This window comes from Orbicella franksi, chromosome 12 (genome assembly GCF_964199315.1).
Source record: "Orbicella franksi chromosome 12, jaOrbFran1.1, whole genome shotgun sequence".
NCBI lineage: Eukaryota > Metazoa > Cnidaria > Anthozoa > Scleractinia > Merulinidae > Orbicella > Orbicella franksi.
The window spans coordinates 13,954,797-13,982,538 of NC_138156.1; the positions used below are offsets into that span (position 1 = coordinate 13,954,797).

At 38.6% G+C, this 27,742-nt stretch overlaps 1 protein-coding gene across 6 annotated transcripts in view; it reads left to right on the plus strand.

Annotated features, from left to right (window-relative positions):
• Nucleotides 1-13,647: 13,647 nt before the first annotated feature.
• The window catches only part of LOC145464430 (uncharacterized), a 28,704-nt gene continuing 14,609 nt past the window's right edge, over nt 13,648-27,742 (plus strand). The window contains exons 1-2 of one of the 6 annotated variants that reach the window (XM_081448319.1): nt 13,648-13,771; nt 14,523-14,618. Coding sequence is in view for 1 of the 6 variants with exons in the window: in XM_081448318.1 (XP_081304444.1) it covers nt 14,095-14,257; nt 14,523-14,618 (259 nt within the window). In the remaining 5 variants the exon portion in view is untranslated. The other 5 variants (XM_081448318.1, XM_081448320.1, XM_081448323.1 and 2 more) reach the window with 5 other exon arrangements.

The following is a 27,742-nucleotide window of genomic DNA, read 5'->3' on the forward strand; positions in this document are numbered from 1 at the left end:
GGAACTTTCGTCTGCTTTAAATGATCATTTTTCTAGCATTGGACTGAAAACTTATCAATGCCATCCAACAGAATGGAGACACTCCATCTTACCTAGGTTATGTTAAGGAGACCGAACCTAGATTCGAACTCAAAACCACTGACTGTTCAACAGTTTTTTCTTTATTATCTAAACTTTGTAAATCTAAAGCGACGGGACTAGATAAAATCTCGGCACGACTTCTTCGTGAGTGTGTTGATCTGGTCGCAAGTTCTCTTTGTGCCATTTTCAATAGATCTATTGTATCCGGCGTTTTTCCTACTGAATGCAATTTTATGAATAGTTAACTGAAAATAATCTAATTTCCTGTAATCAGTCAGGGTTTCGTTCACTTTACTCCACCGCTACTGCCTTACTGGATGCCACAGATAATTGGGATTGTAATATCGATAAAGGTAATGTTAATGCAGTGATTTTCCTAGATCTGAAGAAAGCTTTTGACACCGTCGATCACTCTATATTGCTGTCTGAATTAAAAGCCTATGATGTCGGAAGCAACTCGTCTAACTGGTTTAAATCCTACTTGGATAATCGTACGCAGAAATGCTTTGTAAATGGCTCTCTCTCTCTCGGATAGCCAACCTTGGACCTCTCCTACCGGGGGGGGGGTACTTTGGGCATTTCTGGGTGGGGATGTGCCGCTGGGACACTGGAACCCTTAGCCTATACCAGAGCTAATTCAGCTGAATTTTGCTACCCTATACTAGAGTAAACTCCCCAAATCCCCCCATCTATTGACATGCACTGTTGAGGCTGATTTGCGTAAATTTAAACTTGCCGATTTGATTTCTTTATATTTTTGAATGGCAATTCCTGGTTTCCTTAGTCTAGATAAAATCTTCAACCAACTAGTCAGTTTTGTGAAAAATTATACCCTATTCTAGACCCAAACGCTCTGATTTATATACCCTATCCTAGAGCAAACTGCTTGAAAACCATGCCCTTCACAGCGGCACATACCTATATAGCCCATATATGTCAGTGCCCCCGCCCCCCTGGGTGATCCACCGAACTGTCTTGTTAACTCACATCCTGAAATGTATGCGGATGATCCTCGTTTGACCTTTGACAGTTACGATGTTGCGCATCTAGAGGAAAATATGAACGATGATCTAAAATTACTCGATGTTTAACGGCAAATAAACTCACTCTTAATAAGTCAAAGACTGAGTTTATGTTGATTGGTTCAAGGCAAATGTTAAAAACTTTTCATGGACTCCCGTCTTTTACTATCGACAGTAATTCTATAAAACAAGTAGAATTTACGAAATCCCTTGGAGTATATACAGATGAAAACTTAACTTGGAACGTACATATCGAACATATTTACAAAAAAATTGCCTCCTGCATTGGCATCTTGAAGCGAAGCAGGTCTTTTGTTCCTTTTGAAACGCTCCTATGCATCTTCCGTAGAGTTCCGATAGTACCGACCCTCGTTACTTTCGGAATTAGCAGCCTTTGGGGGTCGTTGCTTTCGGGGAACAAAAATCGTTTACAAATAGAGCTGGCGCGACCTTTTCTTCCGAAATAAAAATGAACAACATAAAATTAAAAAAGAACAACTTTTTGTTTGCATTCCATATGTATAGATTGTGTTTCATAAAAAGAAGGTAACAATGATAAACTGAATAAAGCAATAATAAAATAAATCAATATCAACACCAATAAACAAATGAGACAAAATTCGTCTATCCAGTTTCATGTTTTAACTGCGACATGGGACTATTCATGCGCCTATTTAAAAATTAATAGGTTCGACGAATTAAGTTCGACCAATAGGCCCTTTGCAAAGGGCCTATTTTAAGATTCGACGTTTGCCCCTGGCCTTAGTTACATGATTAGTTTTATGTATTCACATTATTTTAGATTGCAGTTGTGTCATCTCCTTCATGATCTGGTAAATTAGTCTTTCTTTAAATTGTGTCACCATTCTAAGCATTATTAAATGTCCTTTTAAAGTTTATATTTAGCAATTATAATTATTATCAATATTCGCTGACCCTGAGGCGAATAATTGTTTTAGCATAATTCCAGAGCTGAACAACAACAGACTAAAACATAAAAACAGAGACGCAATTCCTCATTTGCATACACGTATGCAGCCGTAGTTTTAATAAGCTTACATGTAAGAACTTACATCGATTGTGAATCAATTTACTCATCGAGTTCGGCAGTAAAACAAACAAGCGAAACACTACGAAAAATAAATTCATCCGGTACCTTTGTTTTATCGTTGTTGACTTCATTCAGAGTTGTCATCATCGTTTAAGAATGAGTAGCTTTAGTTTGAAGAAAAATAAATTTCGGTCAATCGATCTGACCTGCTGGCGATCAACGTAACCACTGTGTTTACGATTCTTAAATGCCTTGAAAACGAGTTCTTGAAAGGATTTTTGGTCCAAGGGCGACAGCAGTCATTTTGAAAATTCTCCATCCTTTCAAATATCCTGGACTTGGAATGATGTCTTCCGAAGAAATGAAACATCCATTCAGCAACTGTCCGCCCTTGGTAACCAAGCTCAGAAATGTTATATTCACCGCCTGACCATTGGCTGCTTGGATTGCCTTTTTTGCTTCTTGTTGTTGCAAGTGCTAGCTCGAAGTAGTGCAGGAGAGACTGCGCAGTCGTCGGAGCTTGAATGAGGCAGAGACGCGCCACTTGTGCTCGGAAGAGGAGTGATGAAAATACTCTGTACCTCTTCCGTCTCATCTACTCCATTACACTGCTGAGTGATGAAAATACTCTGTTCCTCATCCGTCTCATGTGCATGTTACTGTACTTCCTCGGTCTCTGAACTGAGGATAGGCAACACAGGCAGCCTGTCAGCAACGTTTGTGACTAGGTGGTGCTGCTCTTCCCTCAGCAGTCCAAGAGCGGTGCATACCTTGATTCGTTCTTGGACAGCCTCGGCGATGTTGAAAGTGCCCAAGGACTCGTGATGCATTTTTAACTTGTTGCACAGGACTTTCATCCACTCTATGACGTTCAAGCGAACCGTGGGATCGTTACTACTTTGACATTCGTCGCAGCAGTTCTCAGTGGCCCTTATCTAGGCGTCCTCGAATACTCGACGGGCTTTCTCGCGTCGCTCTTGCTCTTAGCGCGATTCTTGTTCGTCGCAGTGCTCCTGCAGTTGTCTTTGAGTTTGACTTGGCATCACTGCGTCAGAGTCTTCTGGCAACAGTTCGGCAATCTCGCTGCTGACCCCCCTCTCTATCAGGAAGGATCTTCTTGCCTTATGTAGTTTAAGTTTCCGCCGATTCTCTTCTTCCTTCGCTCGGACGCGCGTGTGCAAGATGCTGGCAATTTGTCTGTCTCAGGGAGCCTGTGGAAGATAACCCAAGTGCTCTCCTAGTAGCTCTGCAAGTTACGAATGCACTGGTCGTCATCCGAGTCGACTGTATCGTCACTGCTATCGTCAGCTGTTGTGGCCGTCTCGCCTGTCTCGTCGAGGGCGTCAGTCCAGACGTCTGTGAGAGGCAGCGTTCGTAAAGCGTCCTTCTCCTCGTCTTTAAGAACGCCGTCACCGATTTGCTCTTCTTCCAAGCTGCCGTCGGAGCTTTCTTCTTGGTCTGCCGTCGGACGCGCTGCCGTCGAGGCCCACACAACACAATCCATGGAGTGCTTCCTAAGCCACTCTGGAGCTTTCTTTCTTGGGCTTGGCATATTCTTGAAAACATAGTTCCTTAGCCTACGGTCCATTACTGCTTGGTCTTCTGGCCCGACTTCAGGTTTCTGTTGCGCTATTAAAAGCATCGGGCAACGGTTAATGAATGGATGTCAGGCCGTGTAACCTCCCTGCGTTAGAGATTTTTCAGTCATCTATATCCATTGTGGAAGGATTCGCTTCGTCCACGAAGATTAGTTCTGTGAAATGATTGATCATGGCCTTATTGAAGACGCGCTGTTTGGTGATGGTTGCTGTATTGCCATGATGTACCAGGCCTAAAATTGGTTGAAATAAATTCGTCTTGCCACTATTAGCGGCGCCAATTAGGCAATGAATTTTGTCTGTGTGTCGTTTTTGATTGTGATTCAAGAGCCTCAAGAAATCGTCGCAAAATTCTTCAATTTCAGCTTTTGTGAGGCTGTTTTCCAAAGTGTCTGAAATACTTTGGTTCAAGTCTCTTGTTGGATCGTACGGAGAAAACGCTCGCGGTGTAACATGACCAATGTCCTTGTCGGCGATCACATTCTCGAGGAAGTGATGCTCCCTGATTGACCAGCACTTGCCATCGTTTACCTCAATCAAATTATAATCTATAGGATATCGATTACTTTCTTTACGTCCTTTAGAAGTCGCGCCTTGAAAGATTCGTTCGTCGCCAAACTATTAACGAACGCCTCCACCTTGCACTTATAGGAATAGGTGTATTTTGTCTTGTTGCATTTCTTGCACTTTTTTCCACCGTACAAAGCGTAGTCCAGCCTTTTCATGGCGGTACCAATGTTATTAACAAGAACTGTGAGTTTATCGGATTTATCTCATTTCTTCTTAGAACAGCGGAGCCGTTTAGGTGGAAGCCGAACTGGTCGATGACCAGTTTTACATCTTGGAGTTTCCTCAAAGCCCACGAAAGACTGGAATAAAAAAAATGATCGACAAGGCAAATTCGGACTACGTTCTCCGTGTCGCATTCGTCGAGATCCACTGAATCAGCGTCCCCCACGAAACTTTCAAATTCATCCCGAAAACAATACTGGTAAGACGAATTCACCAACTCCTCCATAAACGGGTTGTTGTGGTCTGTAAGGACTTTAAACAGCTCTTTCATCGCTCCGGTTTCTTTACCCTCGTGACAGGGGACCCAAGATTCAGAAATATTTAACAAGTCGATTCCAGTTCTTTCATAATAACCAGCGTTCGTCTGGTCAACAAGCGATCAGTAATTTTCAGTATCGAAGACATGGAAATTAAACGTTAGTGTACTTTGAAATTCGAGGCTAAATAAAAGTTGATGAATCTAACCGTTGGAATTATCTTGGCCACTTTCACGTTTAATTTAAAGCCTATCTTTCGCTATTTCTTTAATTTAATTTAATTTAAATTTCAAACAACACATATATAAAGAAACCTTGCAGAGCCTTATGACAAGCATCTCTAGGTCGACACACGCCATTCCACACTTTTTCAAAACCTTCCTCCTGAACTATGCAAGCACATTTTGCACTGATAATGCCACACAGTTCCCAACTACTGGGCTCAAGTAGCATAACGCTGCACTTTTCATCGTTCTGCTGTTTAGTTGACGCCATGGAAAACAAGCCCTCTGCACATTCAATGACGACGGATGTAAGCCTTGAAACATGCTTTGCTTTTACAGAGAGAAGACTTGTGAATTTCCCGGGAATGATTATACCCCACAAAATGCAATCAACAGAGACGTAATTATTTGTTTTAAATGGCCAATTGTGACACGCTATCAGTTCGCAGGTGCTTTCCAGTGCGTTTTCTAGAGGACTTTTCTCGCCACGTAATTTTCATGTCGATGCCATTTTTTGTCGCGCTGGTCAGCAATCAACAGCTCTTTAACAGCAAACAATAAAGGAGATAACGAAGCGACTGTGACATTTTAATCGGCCAATTGTGACACGCCATCAGTTCTCAGATGATTTTCAGCTACTTTTGTAGACGATTTTTCCCAAATTTAATTTCGCTATTATTTGCACTGGCCAGCAATCAACGGGTATTTTACACCAAACAATAAATTCGTTTGAGAGAAACTTAGCAGATGATGTCTACACATGGTCCCAGTAGTGGCTAACAGCCATTTGCTTTTAACAACATCAACCAGAACTATTGAGGCAAGAGAAAAGAGTTGAGAAAATATCATCTACAGCGGGGTGTTTTCATCATGTGTCACCCAATTATTACGACTCATGTTAAAAACACGAACAAGAATAAATAACTTGAGACAGTTCTCATCTTGATCTTGGGGAAGGAAGATAAAACGTCTTGTATGTCACCGCAAATGTGGGATGTGGCTCAATAAAAACAGTTGATACAGAATATAGAAATCAGAGATAAGTAAAATCTTGTATTTCAAAGGCAAATCGATAACAGCGCAAAATGTTATGCTTAAGTTTTAAAGAGAAATATTAAAATTAATCTGAACATTTTCGCAAAATCCGTGAAATCCGTCCTTTCCGCCGTGATTAGAAGAAAGTTTCATCCAATTACCTTCCAGTACTGAAAGTTTCCTTTGAAGGTTTTTCCTAATAAAGGCAAAAAGGACGGATTTTACGGAATTTGCGGATTTTTAAAAATTAATTTAAATCTTCTCTTTAAAACTGTAAATTCAATTGCAGTTTTCCCCTAATAATGGTGGAAAGGACGGATTTTACGGATTTTGCTGATTTTTTAGATTTAATTTCAATCTTCTCTTTAAAACTGTAAGTATAATATAAATAATATATTAAAATATACGAAGAACTGCTCATCATATATTATTTATATATTATAATATATTATTTTTAATATTTTAGGTACAGTTTTAAAGAGAAGAATGACAAAAAAATTTTTTAATAAATCCTCCGCAAAATAGGTGAAATCCGTCCTTTCCGCCATTATTAGGGAAAACCTTCGGTGGAAACTTCCAGTACTGGCAAGCAGTTAAAGACGGCGGAAAAGACGGATTTCACGGATTTTGGAACATTTATAGAATTAGCTTAGTCACTCCCTTCCATGTCTCAGTCAAGTGCCTTCTTCCCATGAGAGAACAGTTTGGTCCATTTACATTTAAATTTTCAACTTTGTTTCAAAATCCAACAGCGCTGCTCTTTTTCCATTTTATATTGATTGGGAAATTGCACTTCAACTTCTAAATGCTTTTACGCCATGGAGCGACAATGACGTGATATAATATCTAAGACTTAAACAGATTTAATGAAGAGTAGAGTAGCAAAAGGAACGAACACATTTGGGAAACGATCGTCTTCTTCTTCTTCTTCTTCTTCTTCTTCTTCTTCAATCTTCTTCTTCTTTTTCTTCTTTGACGTCACCATAGGATCAGCTCGAGCTAGCTACATAATACTTGCTTCTAACTTGTAAGAGATAATTGATTACGCTCTCTTATCAGTGTAAACCTTTTTGAATCAGGTACTGATTGAACTCTTTCGTTTAATCTTCAAACCAAAGCTGTACTGCTCATCTTTCTTTTTGTTATGACAAATTTACTGCTGATTAGAAAGTAAGCAAAAAACATGGAGACATTCACAATATTCGACAGCATGGAGACAATGACAATGTGCGACAGTGTTAGCAAATTTCACTAGTTTTTTCATATGCAGGACATCATTCCACTCGGCTCTTTTTGTGAACTATGCACTTTTTTCACAAAAGTGCTTAAAGGTGAGTTGTTACTGTGTTTTGGTAAACGCTACTTTCGACAAATATACAAAAACAGAGCTTTAGCTATATACGGTTTAAGAGAAAAAAGATACCTTAACAAGTCTAATAAATCAGTATTTAAAAAAGGAAGACGAAAACCAGGTTTAGATTCAAAATATCAAGGATGGAATCTCGTATCGTGGCGTATATTATTTGTTGAAGGATCAAAGTTTGCCCGACGCCATGTGATCATAGCGCATCTGTTCCTCACAAACAAAGAACACATCTACACAATTTGTTACTTCGGTAGAACAATTCCAGAGAAGTTTACTGTGACGACATAATCTTTTCCAAGGAAAAAAATGCTCTTGTAAAGCATGGAGCTTTTAGCTCATTATTACTTAATGTATTTACCCTATGACAACTTTTTATCAGGTAAACCGCGATATCGAAGCTGGCTTGGTTGCTAAAAGCGTTCAAAAACCGGAATTGATTTTGTGACTAAACTGCAGCTAAATACCAAACTACTAAACAGAGGGATAAGAATTTTAGCGTGGATTTATATAAGTATGTAATAAATATCTCGAACTGGGTGTTTTCATCATCCAAAGTTATTTTAACTTTTGAAGTGCTGTGTTGGGTAGTAAGAATTCTGTTTACTCTTTTAATTGTTAACATCTTTTCTCGAGCCGCCTACCATAGTTCGTAGCCAGAGCACCACATTATTTATTTATTGCTTACACCCGTGAAACATAGGAACAGGTGTTTTCCTGTACATACTACATTTCCACCGTTTTTCATGTTCACCAGTTGACTGACATACTGCATTGGATTCCCCTTATCTTTGCTTTAGGTAGAATTTTGGAGGATACTTTAATGTTTTTATTCTTTGGACATTTTCATCAGAGCTTAAAGACTTAAAATACAGTGTTTTAATAATTTATAACCTACTTATCATTATCTTGCCTACCGATATGAATAACTTTGCCCCTATCACGGGTAGTTAAATAATATAACAGCGGGATTTAAGTCCGGCCACCAGGCCTATTGTATTCCTTACTGAGGCACGTTGTTAAAGAAATTCCACGCGAGACATAGAATACCAAGGAAACGAGATTATCAAAGTCGATAAGAAAAATTCTACGCCCACTGAATATCTTGATTATATTCGGCTTTTATCTGTTTTCGTGTTCAGACAATACCCACTTGCTAATACTTAAGAGACCGCGCCTTGTTTCAGACGTCAAAACAGTTTCGATTTAATAGGTTTTCTTTTCAGCTTCGCTAAATGCATCACTCGGCATGTGGTAGCGAAAATTATCCTTCCATGTTCGTTAACCCAAGGACAGATTGTCGCCGTCTATCTTTTGTTATTACTAGGAACCCCTCCTTCTTATTCTAGTGATTGCTAGATAAATTTCAGGCTTGTTTTTGGCTCAGCGTGAAATCGCAGCAGCAATACTCTCAAGGGAAATTCATTTCCTAAATGATCTGAACGTAAAGGCGGTTTCGAATTCGCTTACATCCGCCATTCCCGGAAACATATCCACAATTTCCGTTATTTTCCTTCATTTTTTAAAGGTACCCCTGAATGGGCTTTAAAATGCTACGTCTCAAATGAAGATAACTTATTTAGATCTACGGACCACAAATCGCTGCAATTGGAAATATTGGCTGAAAACGATAACATTCATGTCATTATTACAGCTGGGTGAATCTTTTCAAATTCTGACAGCCGACAACGATTCAAGTTTTTTGCGCAGCTTTTATAAATTTCAATAACTTTCAGTATAATCACCGTAAACAAGAAGACGAGGAAAACAGACATTATAAAGCAACAGTTGCCTTTGAAAATGAAAGAAAGGTTGTGTAAAAGTTATCCTATAAATTTACACTGAATTACGTATTGTCGATTTTACATGATATTTAGCATGTGTTTGTATAATTCTTCTTTGTTTCCATGGGGAAAGGAGCCAACTGAACATCTTCAAATCAGTTATGTACCGCCTCAGTGCTGTGAAGCGTTATGACGTCACATACAAGTCGGTTTTGTAGACATTTTCTAGAGCACACCCCACGTAAATCTCACGGTGCAGCCAAATAAGTTCGAGGTGAAAAAAAATTAAGGCTGTTTTATTTTCTCTCTTAAACGATTAAATTCAATTAGCATCAGTTTTTCATCATCATGTTGAGCAAATTTTCGGAGTAAATGCTCTTCTAACGCGGTGCTTTGATAGGAAATCATAAGACAAGTGAAGTTTTTCTTTGTAGCGCACGAATCGAAAAGACAACGAGGGGCGAGGGGATTTCTATTAACCTAGTGCGTTCAATGTAAACAGCTGAGCGAGTTTCTTATTTCTTCAGTAGGCGCTATTTGCCTATTATTGACTTGGTAATTTGCTATTTGTCGCGCGGTATAATGACTACCTGTGCTCTTAACAGACACACACCGTATGACAACAGCTTTCGTCAGCAGACCAGGGTTTCTTGCATCATAAACCAATATACGTTGTTTAATGAGCATATAATGAAACGGCACGTAAATGTAAATTTACTTCATGAACTTATTCACTAGCCATCCTAGTTTAACAATAAATTTGTTTGTGTCTTTCACCAATCACTAGAAAAGCGGCAAGGTTTATATTTTGAAATGTTTTAGTTGTGCCGAGTACGTTTTTATGCTTTTTAACATGTTTTAGCCATGTTTTGTTACGAGAAGGAATCAACCCTAACTCAGCACCTGCTTAAATTGGACGCCATATGTAAACCGAACACACGGTTACAATTTCGCTCTTTAAGTCTCCTGAGAAAATATTATCGCTTCTAAAGTGGTCGCAACCGATTGGGAAGTGACAAAAAATGATGTACCCACGAAAAGTGAGTTTTGCAAATATATTGCAACGACCATAAACGTTTGAAAATTAACTTTTATTTTAATCAGAAGTCAGACATTTTTCCTTTTCTAACCCCGACAGCTGAGTTGAATAGATTTTTCTCGTCGTTTGATAGAAAGAGCCTGAATTTGATAAGTTTGCAATTAGTTTCGAAATCGACATAAAATTTGCAATTGGACCTGCTAAATGGCCACTCTAAATGTTGTCAATTTCCATGCCCAATATTCAAAATCCGGAATAAAAAGTATTTTTGGTGAACTCCACAAAGACAAAGAGTGTAATTAACCTGTATCTTGGATCAATAGTTTGTACAACACTAGCTGTAGCTATCGACCAACTAAATCGAAACTTGGTACAAACCGCTCAAAATTGGTTTTAAACGCTGTTTGCACCCAGAAATCGTAAAACGTAGAGACCCTAAAAATATTATACAAATGGCTCTGGAAGAGTGTGGCCAGGAAAATATATACGTATATAAACACAAATAGCTGCCGGATATTATCTCAGGGAGTGAAATATGAGGAATAAATATTGCTGGAGTAATTACTTTTGATGATTGGAGGTTTTGAGTGTGGCGGTGTTTAACGCATTTCTTTTGATTTCGATAGAAAATCAGCACGTTGAATATAAATGATTAAAAAGGAAAACTATTTTAAGTGATAGGATAGACAGAAGATTAATACAGAAGTGTAAGACAATTTTTGGATTTAAATCCCCTGATTTTATTTCGAGAGACAAAAAATACCTTTGTTGCCCACGCACTCCAATGGCTTTCATAGTTTATAGCTCTGAGTAGGCTGGTGTTGAAAATGAAACGTAAGATAATCGTGTGTTGTTTTATGTTTATAACTGAGGAGTTAGTCACTGAATAGTAAATTACCAATTCGCAGTAACGCCCGACGGGAAGACAATGGTTTTGCGTTATCTAGTAAATTATATTTTCTTCACTGGCTGAACAAACTTTTTTTATCTTGCTAAACAGCTGCGCAATGAATGTGATCGACAAGAACATTTTAGCTGTTAAATCGTCAGTTAGTTGGGTATTGTGTAACTTCGCCAAAGAATTGCAGTCCAGGGCTGAATACCCAAACCGCTCAAAAGAGCGAAAGCTGTATCATCAACATGGCATGGCGCGTTTGACACTAGCGCATACAGAGAATAAAGAACGCTTCAAATTTAAAAACATGTCTTGACTTTGCAGACAGAAAATCACAAGCTGTGTGCAGCTTAAGGTTTAATTTATTTGAACAGAATGCTTTCTTTTCGGGCCGTTCTTTTTTGTGAATTAAAAGCGCGAGCGATTGTGTTTTTCCAGAATTCCTTAAGAAAATAACCCGGTGTTGTGTGCTAAGAGCGCCTTTTTGTGGAGTTCTGCTTGTTAAAAGAATTACTGCGTGTGTAATGGTTGCTCTCTTTTGTTTCAAAATCGAATTTTTGATTACTGTAACGAAAGCGCTTCTCTTTTTCCTTATTTTTTGCACGTATGATTTTTTTTGTTCAATATGGTGCCCTGGGTTTTTAAAAGGCATTTCAATCTGACATGTACAATCAGTTATGGATGTATAAATAATCCTTCTGAACCAACAGCTTTCTTGCGTAATCTAAAACAAGAACCAATAGCTGATCATTTTAAGCTAATTCACCCGGCCGTCGGAAGAAAAAACTGCGATAGCAGAGCATTTTTGTCAACAATTTCCTTTTTCCATCGGTGTTGACGTAAACGGAACTTTATCTTGATCCATTTTTTCTCGTTAGCATGAATAATAAAGCAAAAAGACATATCGCTGAGACTAGCTCAATTTCCGTTCGATTCTTAAAGAGGAAAGCGTATTATTAAAACACAGGATGTTGGCAGTAATCTAGTTTTGTTCTGAAAAATTATATTCCACGTCTAATTACATGGTCCCCCACGGCAAAAAAACTAAGTGGTGTCTTTTCAATTTTTCTTTTTTATCTTCCTGAGCCAGAAATTCTGACTCAGTATCAAATCAATACTAGCCATGGTCTGGCACAGGCTAAAAAAAAACTCGAAAAAGTGATTAAAATATGTCTCTAAAAAAAACTAATTTGAAATTCTCCCGACGAAAGTAAAGCAGACCTTTAAAAAGATCAAAAGATTGGTGTTGTTGAATCGACAATAATCTACCGCTTTTTATTGTACTTTCTACTTATATACGAAAACCAAAATTGCTCCGGATATCCTGTTTTTGCAGAATTGAAACAGCTGCCCTTAATACACGATGGACTTATTTTTGTTTTGAAAAGCGTCAAGTAATTATATGTAATATTTAATTTATCTATTCTTCGCAACGTTAATAACGCTGTTTTTTATCTTCGCTCGCAGACTTTAATTGGAAAAAAAGCTTTTACGTTCGCGTGGCTCCTTTTGAAATTGCAAAATTGCACCATGGTGCCGTATACGCTTATAACAGTTTGAACGAGAGGGTGAACGTTTTATTTCTGCTGCGCTAGAGAAATGAATTGTCCTTGCTGATAGCACGTCATGTGACAATTCCTTGCATAGCAGCTGCTCAAATTGAGAAGGTTTTATGGGAATCTGCACCTGCTCGTTTGGAAAATAAATACTTCATCAATAACTTTATGAAAGACATCACGGGCGCCCCGAATAAAGTGCTTTAGGGCGGATATGTCCAACTTAAAACAAACAAGATTCGTCTTTGCAATTTATTGCGTAAATGTTAAAAAGCACGCTTTATAGGTGGGCCGTCCTATTCGATTTTTTGGTCTTGATTCCGCGTGCACTTTTCATACTGATCAAATACGCCTTTTATAGTTTCAATTCAGGGCTGCGCTCACCGCCCAAGCACTAATGACGTTGTTGTCGAGATTACAACAACGGTGTTGTCAAACGCGAAAGAGCCGAACAGATATCAAAATTATCTACTCCGGAAGGCTTTTCTTATCCAGTCGGCGGCACGTGTAAGGAAAGAAGGCATTTCCCAAACAACTCGTAAACAATTGAGCAGATGTGTGTTGGACTCGAGCGCCAAGTGAAATTGATGGCCGCTAATGCCTGTCCAAATTTAAAAGCGCGCCAGTGACAATGAAGGAAATTGAGGGTGATTTACGAGAGACTTCGGAAGAGAGATGTTGTACGAGAGGATCTCGAACCTGCCTTTTGCGCAATATTACTAGTGATGTTTTCAATTTTGTCAAACCAATATACAAATCAAACAGTAAAGCTTAATTTTGACAGAAATATCTTAGAGGTTGTGGGCTCAGCTGTCTTTGACGTTGCACTGAAAACAGGGTTGTGCAAATCTAGCAGAGATGCGATAAGTTAGCCAAAAGGCAAAGCTTTTATACAAATTTAGTGCTTGTCTGTACAGGTGCAGGCTGTATTTATCATAACAATGGAGCCGATATAAATGTAAAACAAAACTTGATAGCGGGAAATTTTTCATAATTAATTGAAGTATGGCAGCGGAAACCAAGGCTCGACAGCGAAATTAGTCATTCAGCGATGCTGTTGCTCTCTGAATGCAGGTAAGTTTGCAAAGATCGACCTTGAATCCACTGAAAGAAGATTTTTTTTGCGTTTGAACATGATTAAAGCGAAAATAGACGCCAGGGAAAACTCCGCATCCTTTAAAGCTCGGCTCTCGTTTGAACGTCATTGACGTAACACGAAGTCGAGGCTTAATCACAAATGCAATGGCTGGTGTTACGGAGGGACTGTGTGTTGTCGTCGAATGTCCCGTGTTTTACTTTGTCTGATCGCACTACAGAAATTCGCCATCTAGTGTGGGACACGGATGAATGTGGCATGGAAGCACTGAGGATGAATTTGCTCTGAATGGGCTCACGGAATGGATGAATTCAACTTCGCGCTCGGAGATGTCGTGTTGGCTGAATGGGAAGACAAACTGTTTTACGCGAAAATTCAGAAAATTGACCGAGTTTCTGCCAAGTGTAGTCTAATCTTCGACGATGACTCTGTTGAGGAATGTCCATTTTCCAAAATTCACAGTGGTTCGTCTTTAATTCTTACACTTTAATTTCTTTATTCAATTCAGGAGAATATATACCAATGTGTAAGCTAAAATATCGATAGAATCCGGTCCAAGTTTCTTCATGTATGACACACAGAGTTCTTTGCTCCCTCTGTCTTCTCGTGGGAAGCAATTAGCAAGTTTTCATTTTCTCTTTCGGTAAAACTTCCTTTGCGTAATATCGTAGGAATAGCATAATTGGATTTCTTTGTCCTCGCTAACGCTACTTCTGTATTTCCTCGCAGTGACAGAAACGACGGCTGAAATTGTGTGTATCATTTGCAAAGACGGAACTTCGCTGCGACCAAACGAGATCGTGTTATGTGACAAGTGTGGGATCGGTAAGTACTTCTTCCGTATATTCTACTTCCCATTTTACGCTACTGCATCTCTGAAACGGAGAGAAAAGTAAACTTTCGCAATGCTGTAATCATTTTCTTGTCTGTACATGTGTGTTATGTGGTAAAGAAAGGCCGTCCATTAAAGTTCACGTAAATCCACCTGCTGCAAAGCCGTTGTTGTGAAGGGAGAAGACAGGTCGCCGTGCAACGTGGAATTGTTGAAACAATGAGGGCGCAAAAACCAAACCACTTCACCTTTTGGTTTTTCTATGTTTGAAACGCTTTTTAGCGAAAGTGAGTTATCTGAGGCACAAATTATTCAGCCTAAACAGTAGCAAATGTTTATATTTCGCGAAAGTGACTCGCTAAATTTTGTCATTATTTCCTTGAACGTCCGGTTATAGAAATAAAAGTTTGTTCGCTTTGCGTTTCACTCAGCGACGAAAAATTGGAGGAAAATGGCGAAATGATGTTCTGATAAAATTAAAATAGCAGATGAGATAAAAATTGATACAGGTCTTCTTTTATTTATGTGATTGTATTGATTTCAAAAATAAGAATATTGACGTCGATTTGCGAGTGGTTTCAGTCAAAATGTTCAAAAGAACGGACTACACAAAGGTTTCCAAGGGAAAGTGTCAGCGTTCTGAACAGAATTCGACTGAAGTGCTGTTGCTTCGAAACCAAATGATTGAGTCACTCTAACTGATGTGATGTACAAAATTAAAAACTCATTCTGTTTTTATCCGAAGTATATAATTTTAGTTCGAAATACTGAACTTGTAAGTAGCCGTGGAATTCATTATTCTGCAGAAGTAGTCCTATCACCCACTGGCTGATTAAAATAGTAGTTTCGTAGTATTTATATTTCGTTTTCGCTAATGGATGTTGTGGTTGTCAAAATTGTCAGCTGAAAGTCTTCGCGCACAAGGAGATTAAACTTCGAATAATAAACAATGTTTCAGTTTTGTTGGATTGATGGAACGATTAAAGTATTTTGAAATGGTTATACAAATACAGCTATCACGAATAAAATTCGAGTGAAATAAATGTAATGTTCGCTAAATGTTTTAAAAATGATCGAATCGCGTTTTCTTGTCTAACTTTTAATTTTAAATTTTCCTAGGTTTAAATGACAGAAATCTTGATTCTCGTCCGTACAGCAGGTAGCAACATTTTTTTTAACATCTTATCGGTTTACACACGATATTTCGTCAGTTCGTTGAATGTCCGGCGTTGTATAACTCCCGGTGTTAACTAGATTAGTTTCCCAATTGAACAGTGAGAAAAGTCAGTGACAATTGTTTATAACAGCCTGTTGGTTTTATTAAGAAACGTTTGTTGGTGCTAAACTGAATGCATTTCAAATTTCGTCGGCGTCGGCTTGCTTCGTGTCTCAAGTAGCACAATTCAGTGTGACTTCTTTAATTACATGCATTCAAGACTTTTTGCCCATAATTCACCATCTTTTCTTTAAAGTGTATTGTCTCAGATTAAGATTTAGTGGGAAATCGCCAACAAAGGACTTCACACCAACTGTTAGTATTAACAGCAAAATGTTTTGTATGTTAGGAACAAATTTTCGTTTTATCTTGAAATTGTTTCAACCTGTGAGGTACAATTGTATTAAGATGGTTGCACCTTGGCAGACATCATTTCCACTAAAGAGCCAGCCACTCACATTTTATCATCTTAAAGTTTGTTGTGTTTTATGTTGAACTTTCTTTGTGGGTGATTCGTTGTAGTGAGTACACTCTAGTCCTTCAATAGTTATATCACTGCTTTGGATAGCACTCTGCTATAAAAAAGAGTTTTCCTTTGATACTAGTTTTGTCAAAAAACGTGAGATTTGTAGCGGGCATTCTATTCCAATAATGAACTTACAATGTATTTTTTAAGAAGTTATAAATTGTACTGGACAAAAAAGTGGAATATTGCTAGGAAATGTCTTTTGATTGCCAGACATTTCAATAATTGCTGTATTTGGAAGGTATACTTTTTGACATAAATTATCATTATTTCACTAATGTGTGACAGGTGCATTTGATGCACATACATGTGGACTGACTTTCCATTGGTTAGCTTCTGTAAAGACTAAATGCACATGCTACTAATGATAGGTCAAATAGATTGTAAGTGCCATTTCCTCCTGCCTGCAAACTTCCAAACACCTTTTGACTTACACAAATGTTATCAAACGTATATAAATGTACAGCATAACAACCCAACAACTCTTTGGTGAAGTTTGTCATTTAAGTATTATTTGGAAAAGTATCATGTTTCTGGCAAAGTAATTAAAGGAAATGCTTTTAGGTGTGATGGCTGAACTTGTCAACCCATGTGTTAACAGGTGGTGAAACAATTTGAGCCATGATTTGCCTATGAGGTCTATTTTCCATTAAACTAACACATATTTTGGGTAACAAACTAACATACTGCTACTGACTGGGCACCTTTTTAAAATTATTTTTGATCTCAGCTTATGGTAGCAATAGTTTATTCGGGTTTTGCTTCATTTGCATAATTTGATGATATCTTATAAAAGCTCCCTAAAGCTTCCTTGTAGACTTGCTGGAGCCTCTAAAGTACAAACACATTAAACATGTTTGTATTGAGCTCACTGAGTGTTTTTGAGTTCTGAAGTGTTGGTTTTAAGTGTAATTTTGGCCATTTGTGTCACTTTACAAGTGTTTGCGCATGATCCTGGTGGAGCCATGACAATACTTTGTTGCCAGGCTCTTTCAGTTTATTGAACATATTAAATATTATTCCTGAAGCAATGACTTTAATCCATCACACAGCAGATGGCAGCTTTTATTTTTACCATTTTAATTCCAACTCCTAATTAATTCTCATTTAGTGATTGATAAGTTTTTCTTTTAATCTTTCAAGTTCTGAGAATACGGTAGTTGGTCAAGGCAGTGTTTTCTTATTAGGTGATCTGCTTTGTTCTTGTGATCTTAATCTGTCTGAGAATCTTTAAAGTAAGGAGAAATACGATCAGGTTTCCTATTGAATAAAATATTATCAACTTAGCACAGAGTCAGGTTGATCTTCCCATAGACATTAAGTAAACATAAAATTTGTCCGGATCGTGAAATCATAAATATTTACATCATGAACTGAAACAATTGATGCTTAAACCTGGCTTTCGTAGCAGCTGTAACTCCTTCAGTAGAGTTTTGTTTAAGCACAAGCAAGCAAGATAAAACTAGATTCTTTAATGTTGCATCTCAGCACATGTCTCAATGGTGAGTCTAGAGTGTATTTAATCTTGTGTTATATCTCTGTATGTCTTGTGTAAGTGTATTTTCAGGCCAGGGTATGAATCTTATTTAGTGATAAATTTTAGTTTCAGGTCTTCAAACGTCAGTTTTAGTTATTATATATTTCTCTTTTGTTTAGTTGGTTTCATCTCAGTGTATTTGGACCAGATATTTCTCATCGCTGATGTAAAAGCATTAATTAGCCTAAAGATGTGTCTTGAGCTGTGAATAGACAATCAAATCACCATGCCTTTGCATGTAAAGAAAATGTTGGCCAAGTTGTCTTGAAGAAAAGTTAAGGTGGCATGGTGTCTGACATTGTTAATGGATCAATTGACTTGTTTCTTAAATTCTGATTACCAGTAATTCTGATTTGTTCCCTTTTTTTGTGACCTAAAAGCTATTGTACAAATCAAGGACAGTGTTTTTGTGACAAGTACAGTATATCAATCTGTGAGGTGTCTTGACTTTTGGAAACTTCAAAAGTGTCACTTGCTAGTGAGAGTCAGTATCATAAAAATTATCCTGCAAACTTTGGTACATGTATATTTTACCTTGAGAAGAAATTCATGTCTTATAGTCCAGGGCTAGAGGATTTTATAGTTGGGCAAGTTGTGTAGTGCTATTCTAGAGTGGGAGCTGTGTTTGTGTAAAGTTCAGTCCATTCAGCTCAATTGCTCCAGCTGGAGACTAGGGTCTTGTGTTGTGTTTTCCATGGTAAAGCACTTATCCCCACTTTCTCCACTCTTGTGCGGCTACCTGACTATCTGCTGTGGGGGGTGAGGTGAGGTAACCTGTAGTGGATGAAAGAGCAACACTAGTCTCCATCTGGATGTGGTACTACGGTATGTTCTCTGATCACACAAGTATGGGTGCCAAGTAAAAAGCAAAATTTTCCCTTGTTGATATATAATGTACTTTTTTATCTTTCTGTGTCAGCATTGTTGTGTTTGCTCAAACCAGGGGCAAAGGACAAAAAAAATGTCATGATGTCAAGGCTGGATGGCTATTGTCACGATTTAGGAAATCCAGACAGGGTTACTTGGCTGGGGGCGGGGGGGGGGGGGGAGGGGGATTACTCCCTTATGTGGGCTATATGGGTGTGTGCGGCCCCAAAGGGTATGGTTTTTGCACTCTTGTCTTGAACTGAGTATGTTTTGCTTCATTATTGATAAGACCATCAACAAAAGCCCTTCATAAATTATGTTTAGGGCAACTGTGCCAGCCACGATGGTCATAAATAGGATATCAAAGTTTTGGTCAGGTCATAAATAGGGTAGGGAAAATTGCAGATTTTGGTCATAAATGGGGTAAGGGTTTTGGAAAGCGAGCCGCACACCCCAACCCAATTTTTCTGGGATTACCCACTCCCCCTTCCAGGGGGGGGGGGAGGGGGGGGCTACATGTAGATATTAATAAAAGCAAAAACAAATTAAAACAACATACAGCAAAAGAAATGTTTTTCTTCAAGACGTTAAGATATTTAAAATCTTCAAGATATTTAAAATGTTTTCCAGATAACTAACAATGGAGATAGAGTGGGTAGCGGTTGTGCTGATTTACTGGTTTTAGTACCTTTGGCAGCACACGTGTTTTCAGTCAGGAAGGATATCGATATGTGCAAACGTTAATTCATGAATCAAGTGTCTTACACGTATTCAAAGTAAAGAATCACTGTCTGAGATATCATTAGACCTAAACCGTCTTTATACCAGTTATAGATTTGTCCCAAACCTTCTTGTTGTCATGAGTTTTGGTAAGTTGCAATTGTGCGATTGGTGTGAGCATTGTTATGAAAGATATTGAAATTTTTGGGGGCGTTTATGAATTATTGAATTTATGACGTAAATTTTCCTTTATAGTAGATTGTAATGGAATACTTGCAAAAGCAATTTGTAATCATTACTAGCTGGCCCTCCATTAATGTAAAACACGGCTTAAAGCCAGTGAAACATGGCTTTGCTTAAAACAACGACTACAGACCAACGTTGAATAAACCCGTCACTAGCGCTCCGTACCACTGAACGTTGAGCCTAAACATTTATGATAGTGCTTTGCACTGTTTTAAAATGTCATTTACTTTTTGGTTTTCGAAGTTTTATGGCGTGATTAGCGAGTAGTAGAATTTGTAACGGAGAAATCGCCGGTCATTCGACATTGCTACAGTGACGGATCCACTCTGACTGTTTGAGGATTTTCACCAGGTGCATGGCTGTCGTGTTCTTTTGTTTAACAAAACACAAACACGAATCTCATTGAACCAGTCGCTTTGTTCTTCCACGACGAACACAAAGACCATACTGCTACAAAGCATTTTCACCATTCATGGTGATGTCAAATGACCAGCGTCGCGTTAAACAAAAGTCATTGCTTGTCAGAGGCGGACCGTGATAACCTCAGCAGTGTCATTGTGAACACACACATTCAAGGGAATTAAAGTTCTTTTCGAGCAGTGCCGTTGGCATGGATATTCACCTGGAACAAACGTTTTCGCACATCAAAGGTCTCGACTGTCGTGGCTTCCTTTGAGAGGTTGAGTAACTGAGGCGGTCTCGAATTGATTGAACGAAAGACTAACTGCTGCTGCTGTTGCTGAACAATAGCTGTCAAGGTTGGCTCAAGTTTTTCACTTTTCTTTAAAGAGTCCTCTATGTCTCGTTAACGTTGCGGCCAAGATCGCCGTCACATATAGCGTTTGTTATACTGTACTGATTTGTACGTTTGTCTTTCACGATGTTTGCGTGTAAACGTTAAATGTTGTTGTAAGGCTAGTCCGGTTTACTCCAGGGTAGAAACCTTTAGCGTCAGAAAGTAGAAATTCTGCTGTTCTCTACTTAATCCGTGTCCGACAAAATTTATATCAGTTTCTTAAACCTAAATTTGCATACAAATTCAGCTTAAGTTGGTCACTGAAAAGTGTAAAGCGGCGAATGTGGCTGTTTGGGATTACATTGACCATCCTAGGCTCTATAACGTTTGGACAGTAAAGGTCTGTTGGCGGCATAAACTTTGCCTAATCTCCCGGCCGTTTTGTTTATATAAAAACACATAAAACGTTTACTGATCGGCCGGCCGGTCCAATAACTCATTTAACTGCAGTGCCAAAAATAATTTGTAGAAGGAAGCTTTTTTTATCGTCCATGGACGCAGCTATAGAAAGTTTTCAGTATTATATCTCGGCGTTTTCAGTTTTGTCTCCAGGAGCATGATTGATTTTTTTCAGTTTCTGATTATTCAATAATTGTTCACACGTAAACATGGGCGAGTCTGGCTTTCAAACCCACAACAGCGGGCATCTATGTTTGCATTGAATTAATTTGGAATTTCAAGTAGACATTTGAAGCCGAAAACGAGCGAATAACAACCAGGTAGTGTTAGAAGCTCGATTGCAATTGATACCGTAATCAGCTAGAGGCTGACTATTTTCAGAGGTATGTAAATCAGCAGTGGAAAAACAGACAACGGATCAGTGCGAGATGTATAAATCGGTAGACGAAAAATAGAGCAAACAATGTTTAAAGTCTAAATGCTGCGAACTTCAATTTATAGTCCTCTCGGCCAGTATTTTTGTGATGTATAAAGTAAGTTTTGTCATGTGGTATTTTCCATAGTCGTGGTCCTGATTCAAGTAGGCTTTTATGATAATCGAATGCGCTGTACCGTTCATCCATATGCTCAAATGTTCAGTGTGTGGCCGGTAGTCGGTGTAAAGATGGCCCTTCGCCCTACGTCTTAGCTTTAAAGCTGGCGTCAATGATGATTAGGAATCAGGTCACGCACTGGACAAAATACGATTTAAATCGGTGTCGCTTTAAATACTTGTCTATAAACCTATTCGTGAATTTTGTTTCGCTCTGTCTCTCAGTACTTCAAAGAAGCGAGACTGATTTCCAAAACTTACCGCGCGCGTTGGGTTTTTGTGGCAGAGAGCTGGTGCGCTTTTAGAAGGTGCGCATGGGGTACATAGTTAGCACAATAGTTATATTTTGTTCCATTTGTACAAACCTTGTTGTGATTATTAGCCAACCGGTCAAGGCGAACTACATTCCGCAGGAAAGGTAGCTGTTGCTAGCCAGCACATGTCTCTAAGATACATCAAGAGCGATACTTCAATTTGCCTTTAAAAACATACTATTCATTTCTTTTCAAGAGTGGATGAACCTGTTCATAGTCTCCTATTTATTTATTTTTGCTTAAGGATGTTGTGAAATAAGAGCGCGGTTTTTTCGCGCGTTCCTGGTGGAAGGAAGATACTAATATGAAACTAAAAGTTTTGTCTTGCAAGATCTGTAAATTTCTTCTAGTTCATTGAAAAGCACTGGACGTCTTAATGTCAAAAGTAATTGAGGACGTTGTGTTACTTAGGAGCTAAATTTCAGTCTTCCCTTGATGAAGGATTGGATTCCATAGAAAGCACCATATGTCCTAACCAACAAAAGGGAGAAAAATGAGGGACGTTTTGTTATTCCAAGTCTAAATTTCTTCCCTTGATGCAGAGTTAGTTTCCGTAAAAAGCTCTGTATGTCTTAGCAAACAAAAGCATTCAGTTATTTCAGCTGATAAGCAGATGAGAGAGAGCATTCGCGCTGGTTTAAATAACGTCAAAATCGGTGGGCCTGTTTTCTGTTTAAAAACAGAAGGCGTGCTGCTTCACACGGTCAGTTTGATATACTGATTCGACTAATTCAACCAGCATTTTGGACGCTGAAGTTATTGTCCAAGTACACCAACTGAAACTTCACGTTAGTGGGCAATGTTCACTTTGGATTACTAGATTGTACAAGCTTCTCTTTCTAAGACGAGTCTACAACTGACGGAATTGATAATGGTATGTTGTGTACGGGTATAAATCAACAGCAAGACGAAGACGCAAGCACGGGGCTGTACGAATGTGCAGACTGAGGCTGAAGAGTGCAGAGATCATTTATGCCAAAATAGCGCTCAGGTTAGACTGAATATCACTCAGGTTTGCCTGTTTACGGTTAGATCTCGGTTACGAAAATGGGAGTACGACATTAGTTGAAAAGTCTGCAGTTTACATATGTCATACACCGCAAGCACAGTTAGGGACGAGGCTGAGAGTCATAGTACACAGGGCCTCACAGAATACCACTTCTCAGTGAAGTGAGCCCCCTATATCAAGGTTTATTATTATTATTATTATTATTATTAATTAACATATTCCATACAAATTGGTATATACAAGGTAAAAGTAAGTAAAAGAAATAAGCTATTAAAACCTATTTCAACAGTGTTTATATAATGGCTCCCTCCTGGGTTTCAACGTCAATATCGGTATATTACAAGGTAAAAGTAAATAAAAGAAATAAACTATTAAGACCTATTTCAACAGTGTTTACATAATGGCTCCCTCCTGGGTTTCAACGTCAATATCAATGTTCTTAAAGTGACAAAAGGCTTTCCTTCTAGCTCTTGAACCTCTTAGGCAGATTAGTGCGGATCTTAGTAAAGCGAAGGATGTCCTTGCTCTTATCCAGGAGATTGTTTTAGCATAATGTTCTCCTTCCTTGATGGAGATCAGCTGCGCCAGTCTGGAATGGTATTGCAAGCACTCGTTTCCCATGCCGCCTGTTGACGTGAAAATAAGGGGTGTAAAAGTTCCTTGTTCGATATCCAAGACCCTCCTCGCGTAAGGGCGCTTATTATTATTATTATGATTTAAGACCACAAAACGAAAATTATTATTATTATTATTATTATTATTATTATTTTTATTTTTATTATGATAAATAGCTTGTGTATGTGTCAAGTTGTCGATAACGACAAATCAAGTCCTCCACAACTAACAAGTTTTCCTTCACTAGAAGGAAACGTTTGTGCGTTATTGATCTACATCTTAACTTCATTGTGTCAACTTGATTCTAGGCTCTCTCTCTCCTTTGCTCCCTTGTCGTTGATGAGAGAGACCCAGGTCGCGGCTAGTCACGTGTGACACAAGCGGAAGGGTCAACGAATATTTTGTTCATGAGGTAACTGAAGCAAAAGCAACGCGATCGCTGTAAGCCACACTCGGGCAGTACATCTTTCAAATTCTCCAGCCGTATTCTGAGCTTCACAGAGGTGAAACGAAATATATATTTATCCAGGGTACATCACTTAAGCTATTTCTCGAGGATTCGAAATTAACGTACTAGACCACAGCAACAATCAAAACACTCTTTCATCCCCCCGCCCCCAAACAACAAATTTATTTACCATCCAGTCTCTGGGTGGTCACGTGACCAGCAGCGACAGCGGTCTCTCTCCTCAACGATAAGGAAAGCAAAGGAGAAAGAGAGCCATGTTGTCACTGTCTGTGGATGACAGAGCAATCAGTTACGTCAATACGTTTGTCGGAGCATTGTTGTCAGCGTACCTCCGCCATGTTTAAACAGTTGTAGTCGAAGTTGTTATTTTGACATGTGATGTCAGCCAAATCCGTTTCACTTCTTTTCGTTGTCTTTGATTCAATGCTGTTTTTACTTTGCATTGTTTTTACCGTGGAACATCCTGATCATTTCGTAGTTGACGCTAGTCCGGCACCAAGGTCTTTTGAATGCTCTGTATATATATTCTGTTCTGGACACTAACAGTTACTTTCGCCGATCATAAGTCAGTAGTTATCGATCAACTATTTCCACAGAAAAAACGTCAGACAGAGACAAAACTTAAAATACATGTATATATAGCACAAACCCCAAACGTTTTGGTGTTTTTGGTTTTGGAATTTAAGGAACACATTCTCATTTGTTGTTAGATTTCAGTCATTAGTATGTGTAGAGAATGTCGGATAGATTGTTGTTTACGCTTGTGTCCTGCTTCGTCATTTCTACACGGACGAGATGACGGGCGTGGACTGAAAGCAGTTCTGACGTACAGTCGCGTGGTCAGCTCAGTTTTGGATTCAACATTGGTTGCGGCCAGCCACTTTCTTAACGTGGAGTGACGTCACACCGTGAATGCAAGCGGGAGGTTTTGCGTTTACCTGTATATCAAGTATATTTCTAACAAGTACAAACTTCCTCTTGATAATAAATATGTTTTGGCCCTGTTATCTTTCAGGAAGGAAAGCTTTTATATGATGCTACCGTTAAACTTCCTTGTTGATTTTTTTCTTTGCTGGGTCACTCCAATCCGCCAAAATAAAAACTACCAAATAAACAAACGCACTAACATAAAGAGAAGTATTGGTGATTTTTTTGGTGAATATTTTGTTTTTATTTAATTCCGCCTTTACATTCGTGGATTTCCTGCTCGCCGGTAATATTTGGTGTGGTGTCTTCCAAACGGATGATGATTCTTCAGTGTTGAGATTGGAGATTTTCCGGTCTATCTGGCGGCTCGCCAGATGAATATGAATGTGAGTTATTTTTCTATCATTTGTCATCACAGTCTGTCATTTAAACCTTCTTTTCTTCGTTTCCAATCCTGAAAAGATAGGATTTTATAGTTGGCGTTCATTTTTCATTTGTGTTTGTATTTTATTTTCGGTCTAATTCGTTATGAAAGTGTATTGTTTTAACATCGAAAGCAAAGTGCGGTTTCACAAGAAAACGTTGTAAAGGCAAAGTTGTAAAATTCTTAATTTATCTTATGTGCTTGAAGTCAAGTTTAAGTTGACATAGGTCGCCGAGCGGGGAAATATTTAATATTCCTGTCAAAAATAAGTGACAACGCGCTCGCTCTCCGTCGGAAATAAGTGGCAGTTTGAAGACAGGTGAAACGGTTGCTGAAGTTTGTATGAACACACTCTCTTTTCTTGTAATGTTTATTCCTAATCAGAGAGAACAGTTTTTCAATTTTGTCGTTCTTTGTGGAAAACAAACAAAAGCGTAGAATATGTCGAGATGTGAAGGCAGATGGCAGCCGTTCAAGTCGCAGACTGTGTATTGTGAATTGTGTTGTTTTTGTTTTAGTTATAACTTGCTTTTCTTCATGAAGAGACGCTCTGATCTTGTCGAACAAAAGCGCAGTGGGACTCTTTCCTGAATTAACATTCTTAGGTGAAGTTTCTTGTTTGGTGAATCCTCGCCAGACTCTTGGCTCCTGTTCGCTTGTGATAGTTTCTATTGCACGTTATTTAAGGTTTATGTTGGTATTTGCCCAGTTATTTCCGTAATAGAGTTTTTGGAAAGCTTTTCCGCCACTGGAGGTTTTCTCTTGTTATCTTGTGTCATTCTAATATTACATTTTGAAGTTTTAAAAACGTCATCCATCATGACAAAGACCTAAATAGAGCGGAAGTCTAAAATGGCCGATAGATTTTAGCGATTTCTCGCCTTGTAGCTAATTTCTCGTGGTAGGAGGGATTTTTCACTTGTTAGTTCAGGGAGAGTTTAAAGTTTGTTTTATCTGCCTGTGATGGACAAGCACTTTGATCGTTTTTAGACTTGACTTTCTTGTTGTGTCCTCATACTTAAGTCGTTTTTAAAACGTGAGCGGCCAGCAGCATATAATAGTGTTGACCCATTCTTGCCGTCCCAGTGAAAATTCACAAGCTTGAATTAAATTTTGCACTCGTATAGTCACGGCTGACACACAACGGAAACGAGTTTTACAGCCAATTTCCTGTGTTTTAGTTGTTCTCTGATCTATCAGCAAGCACCTGACAAAGGGACACAAACACAGGTGAAAGCGATTGGTTCAGTTGTGTGTGTTGTGTTTTTATGTTATTACCGAGAATTCCTCGCTTCCTTGACAGCTCATAAGAAGTCTACTCTCTTTCCCCTCATTTTATCTGTTTCTCTTGCAAACACTTCACTTTTGGAATAATTGCCGATGTTTACTCATTTCTAGCCCCGCCATTGTTCTGCAAATGGCCATTAATTGAACGAAATTATGTCCAACCGAAAGTTGGTGTGCTGTTTCTTCAGCTGCTCTTGTCTTGCTTCTCCGGTGCTATAGTGTTGTTCGCAGTTCAGACGCATTTCTCCCTGGCAATATTTTTACGAAAAGCAAATTAAGGATTTTCATCGCCTGTGTTATGAGAGTGCGGTAAGGGAATATTTTGTGAAACTGAAACAAGGAAGCCGACCAGATGAAAGTAGTCATATACTTGTGTTTCGCTCTGGTATATCTTGTATATATTTTTTAATTACGCAACAAAGAGTTACCGATAACATATTCCACCTTTTGCTTTCGGGTTGCGGACAATGGTGTTGCACAATCTTCGTCGTTTCTTTACCCGGAAACTGATTTTTGGACTCTCGGTTCGATACCTAGTGCTTAGAAATTATGCGAGAGATACGTTTTAATTGGAAATTCCGTGCAGCCTTGTGAATATTACACTTTTTCGCCCACGTGCATTTATCTGCTTCGTTTTTTAATAATTTTGCTCCAGTTTTCGGTTCATATTCAGACCAGGTGTGAATAACTCGAATGCGAAGTACATAATAATTTTCACCTATATTTTCTTGACGACGTGTAAACAAAACGAAGCGAAAGAGTGACTTAACTATAGCGTGAACGCACCTATATTTGAAAATTTGTTCAGTCAAGATGGCGGGCTGAGAAGGTGTTTACAGTGACTGTCTGTTAAGCGCAGGTGGTTATGTGAGACAAATGGTTCCATCTAACATCTAACCTAGTCTGCCGCTTGTTGACAACTTTGCTTGGTTAGTTCAATCGACAATGTTAGATTTTAAGCATGTCTTTTTTTTTGTATCCGTGTTCTGTTCGCTTTTTTGTGTCACGATTTAAAGCTGGCTGATAGCTAAAGCAGTGCGTTTACTCCATGGTAATCTCGGTGAATTTTAGCCGCATCTTGATCGATTCAACCTTTCTGTTGACCACAGCATTCTTTAAAAATTAAAGAAGCCGGAAAGCACGACTTTTGGCGATTCCCTTTTTTTTGCGTGC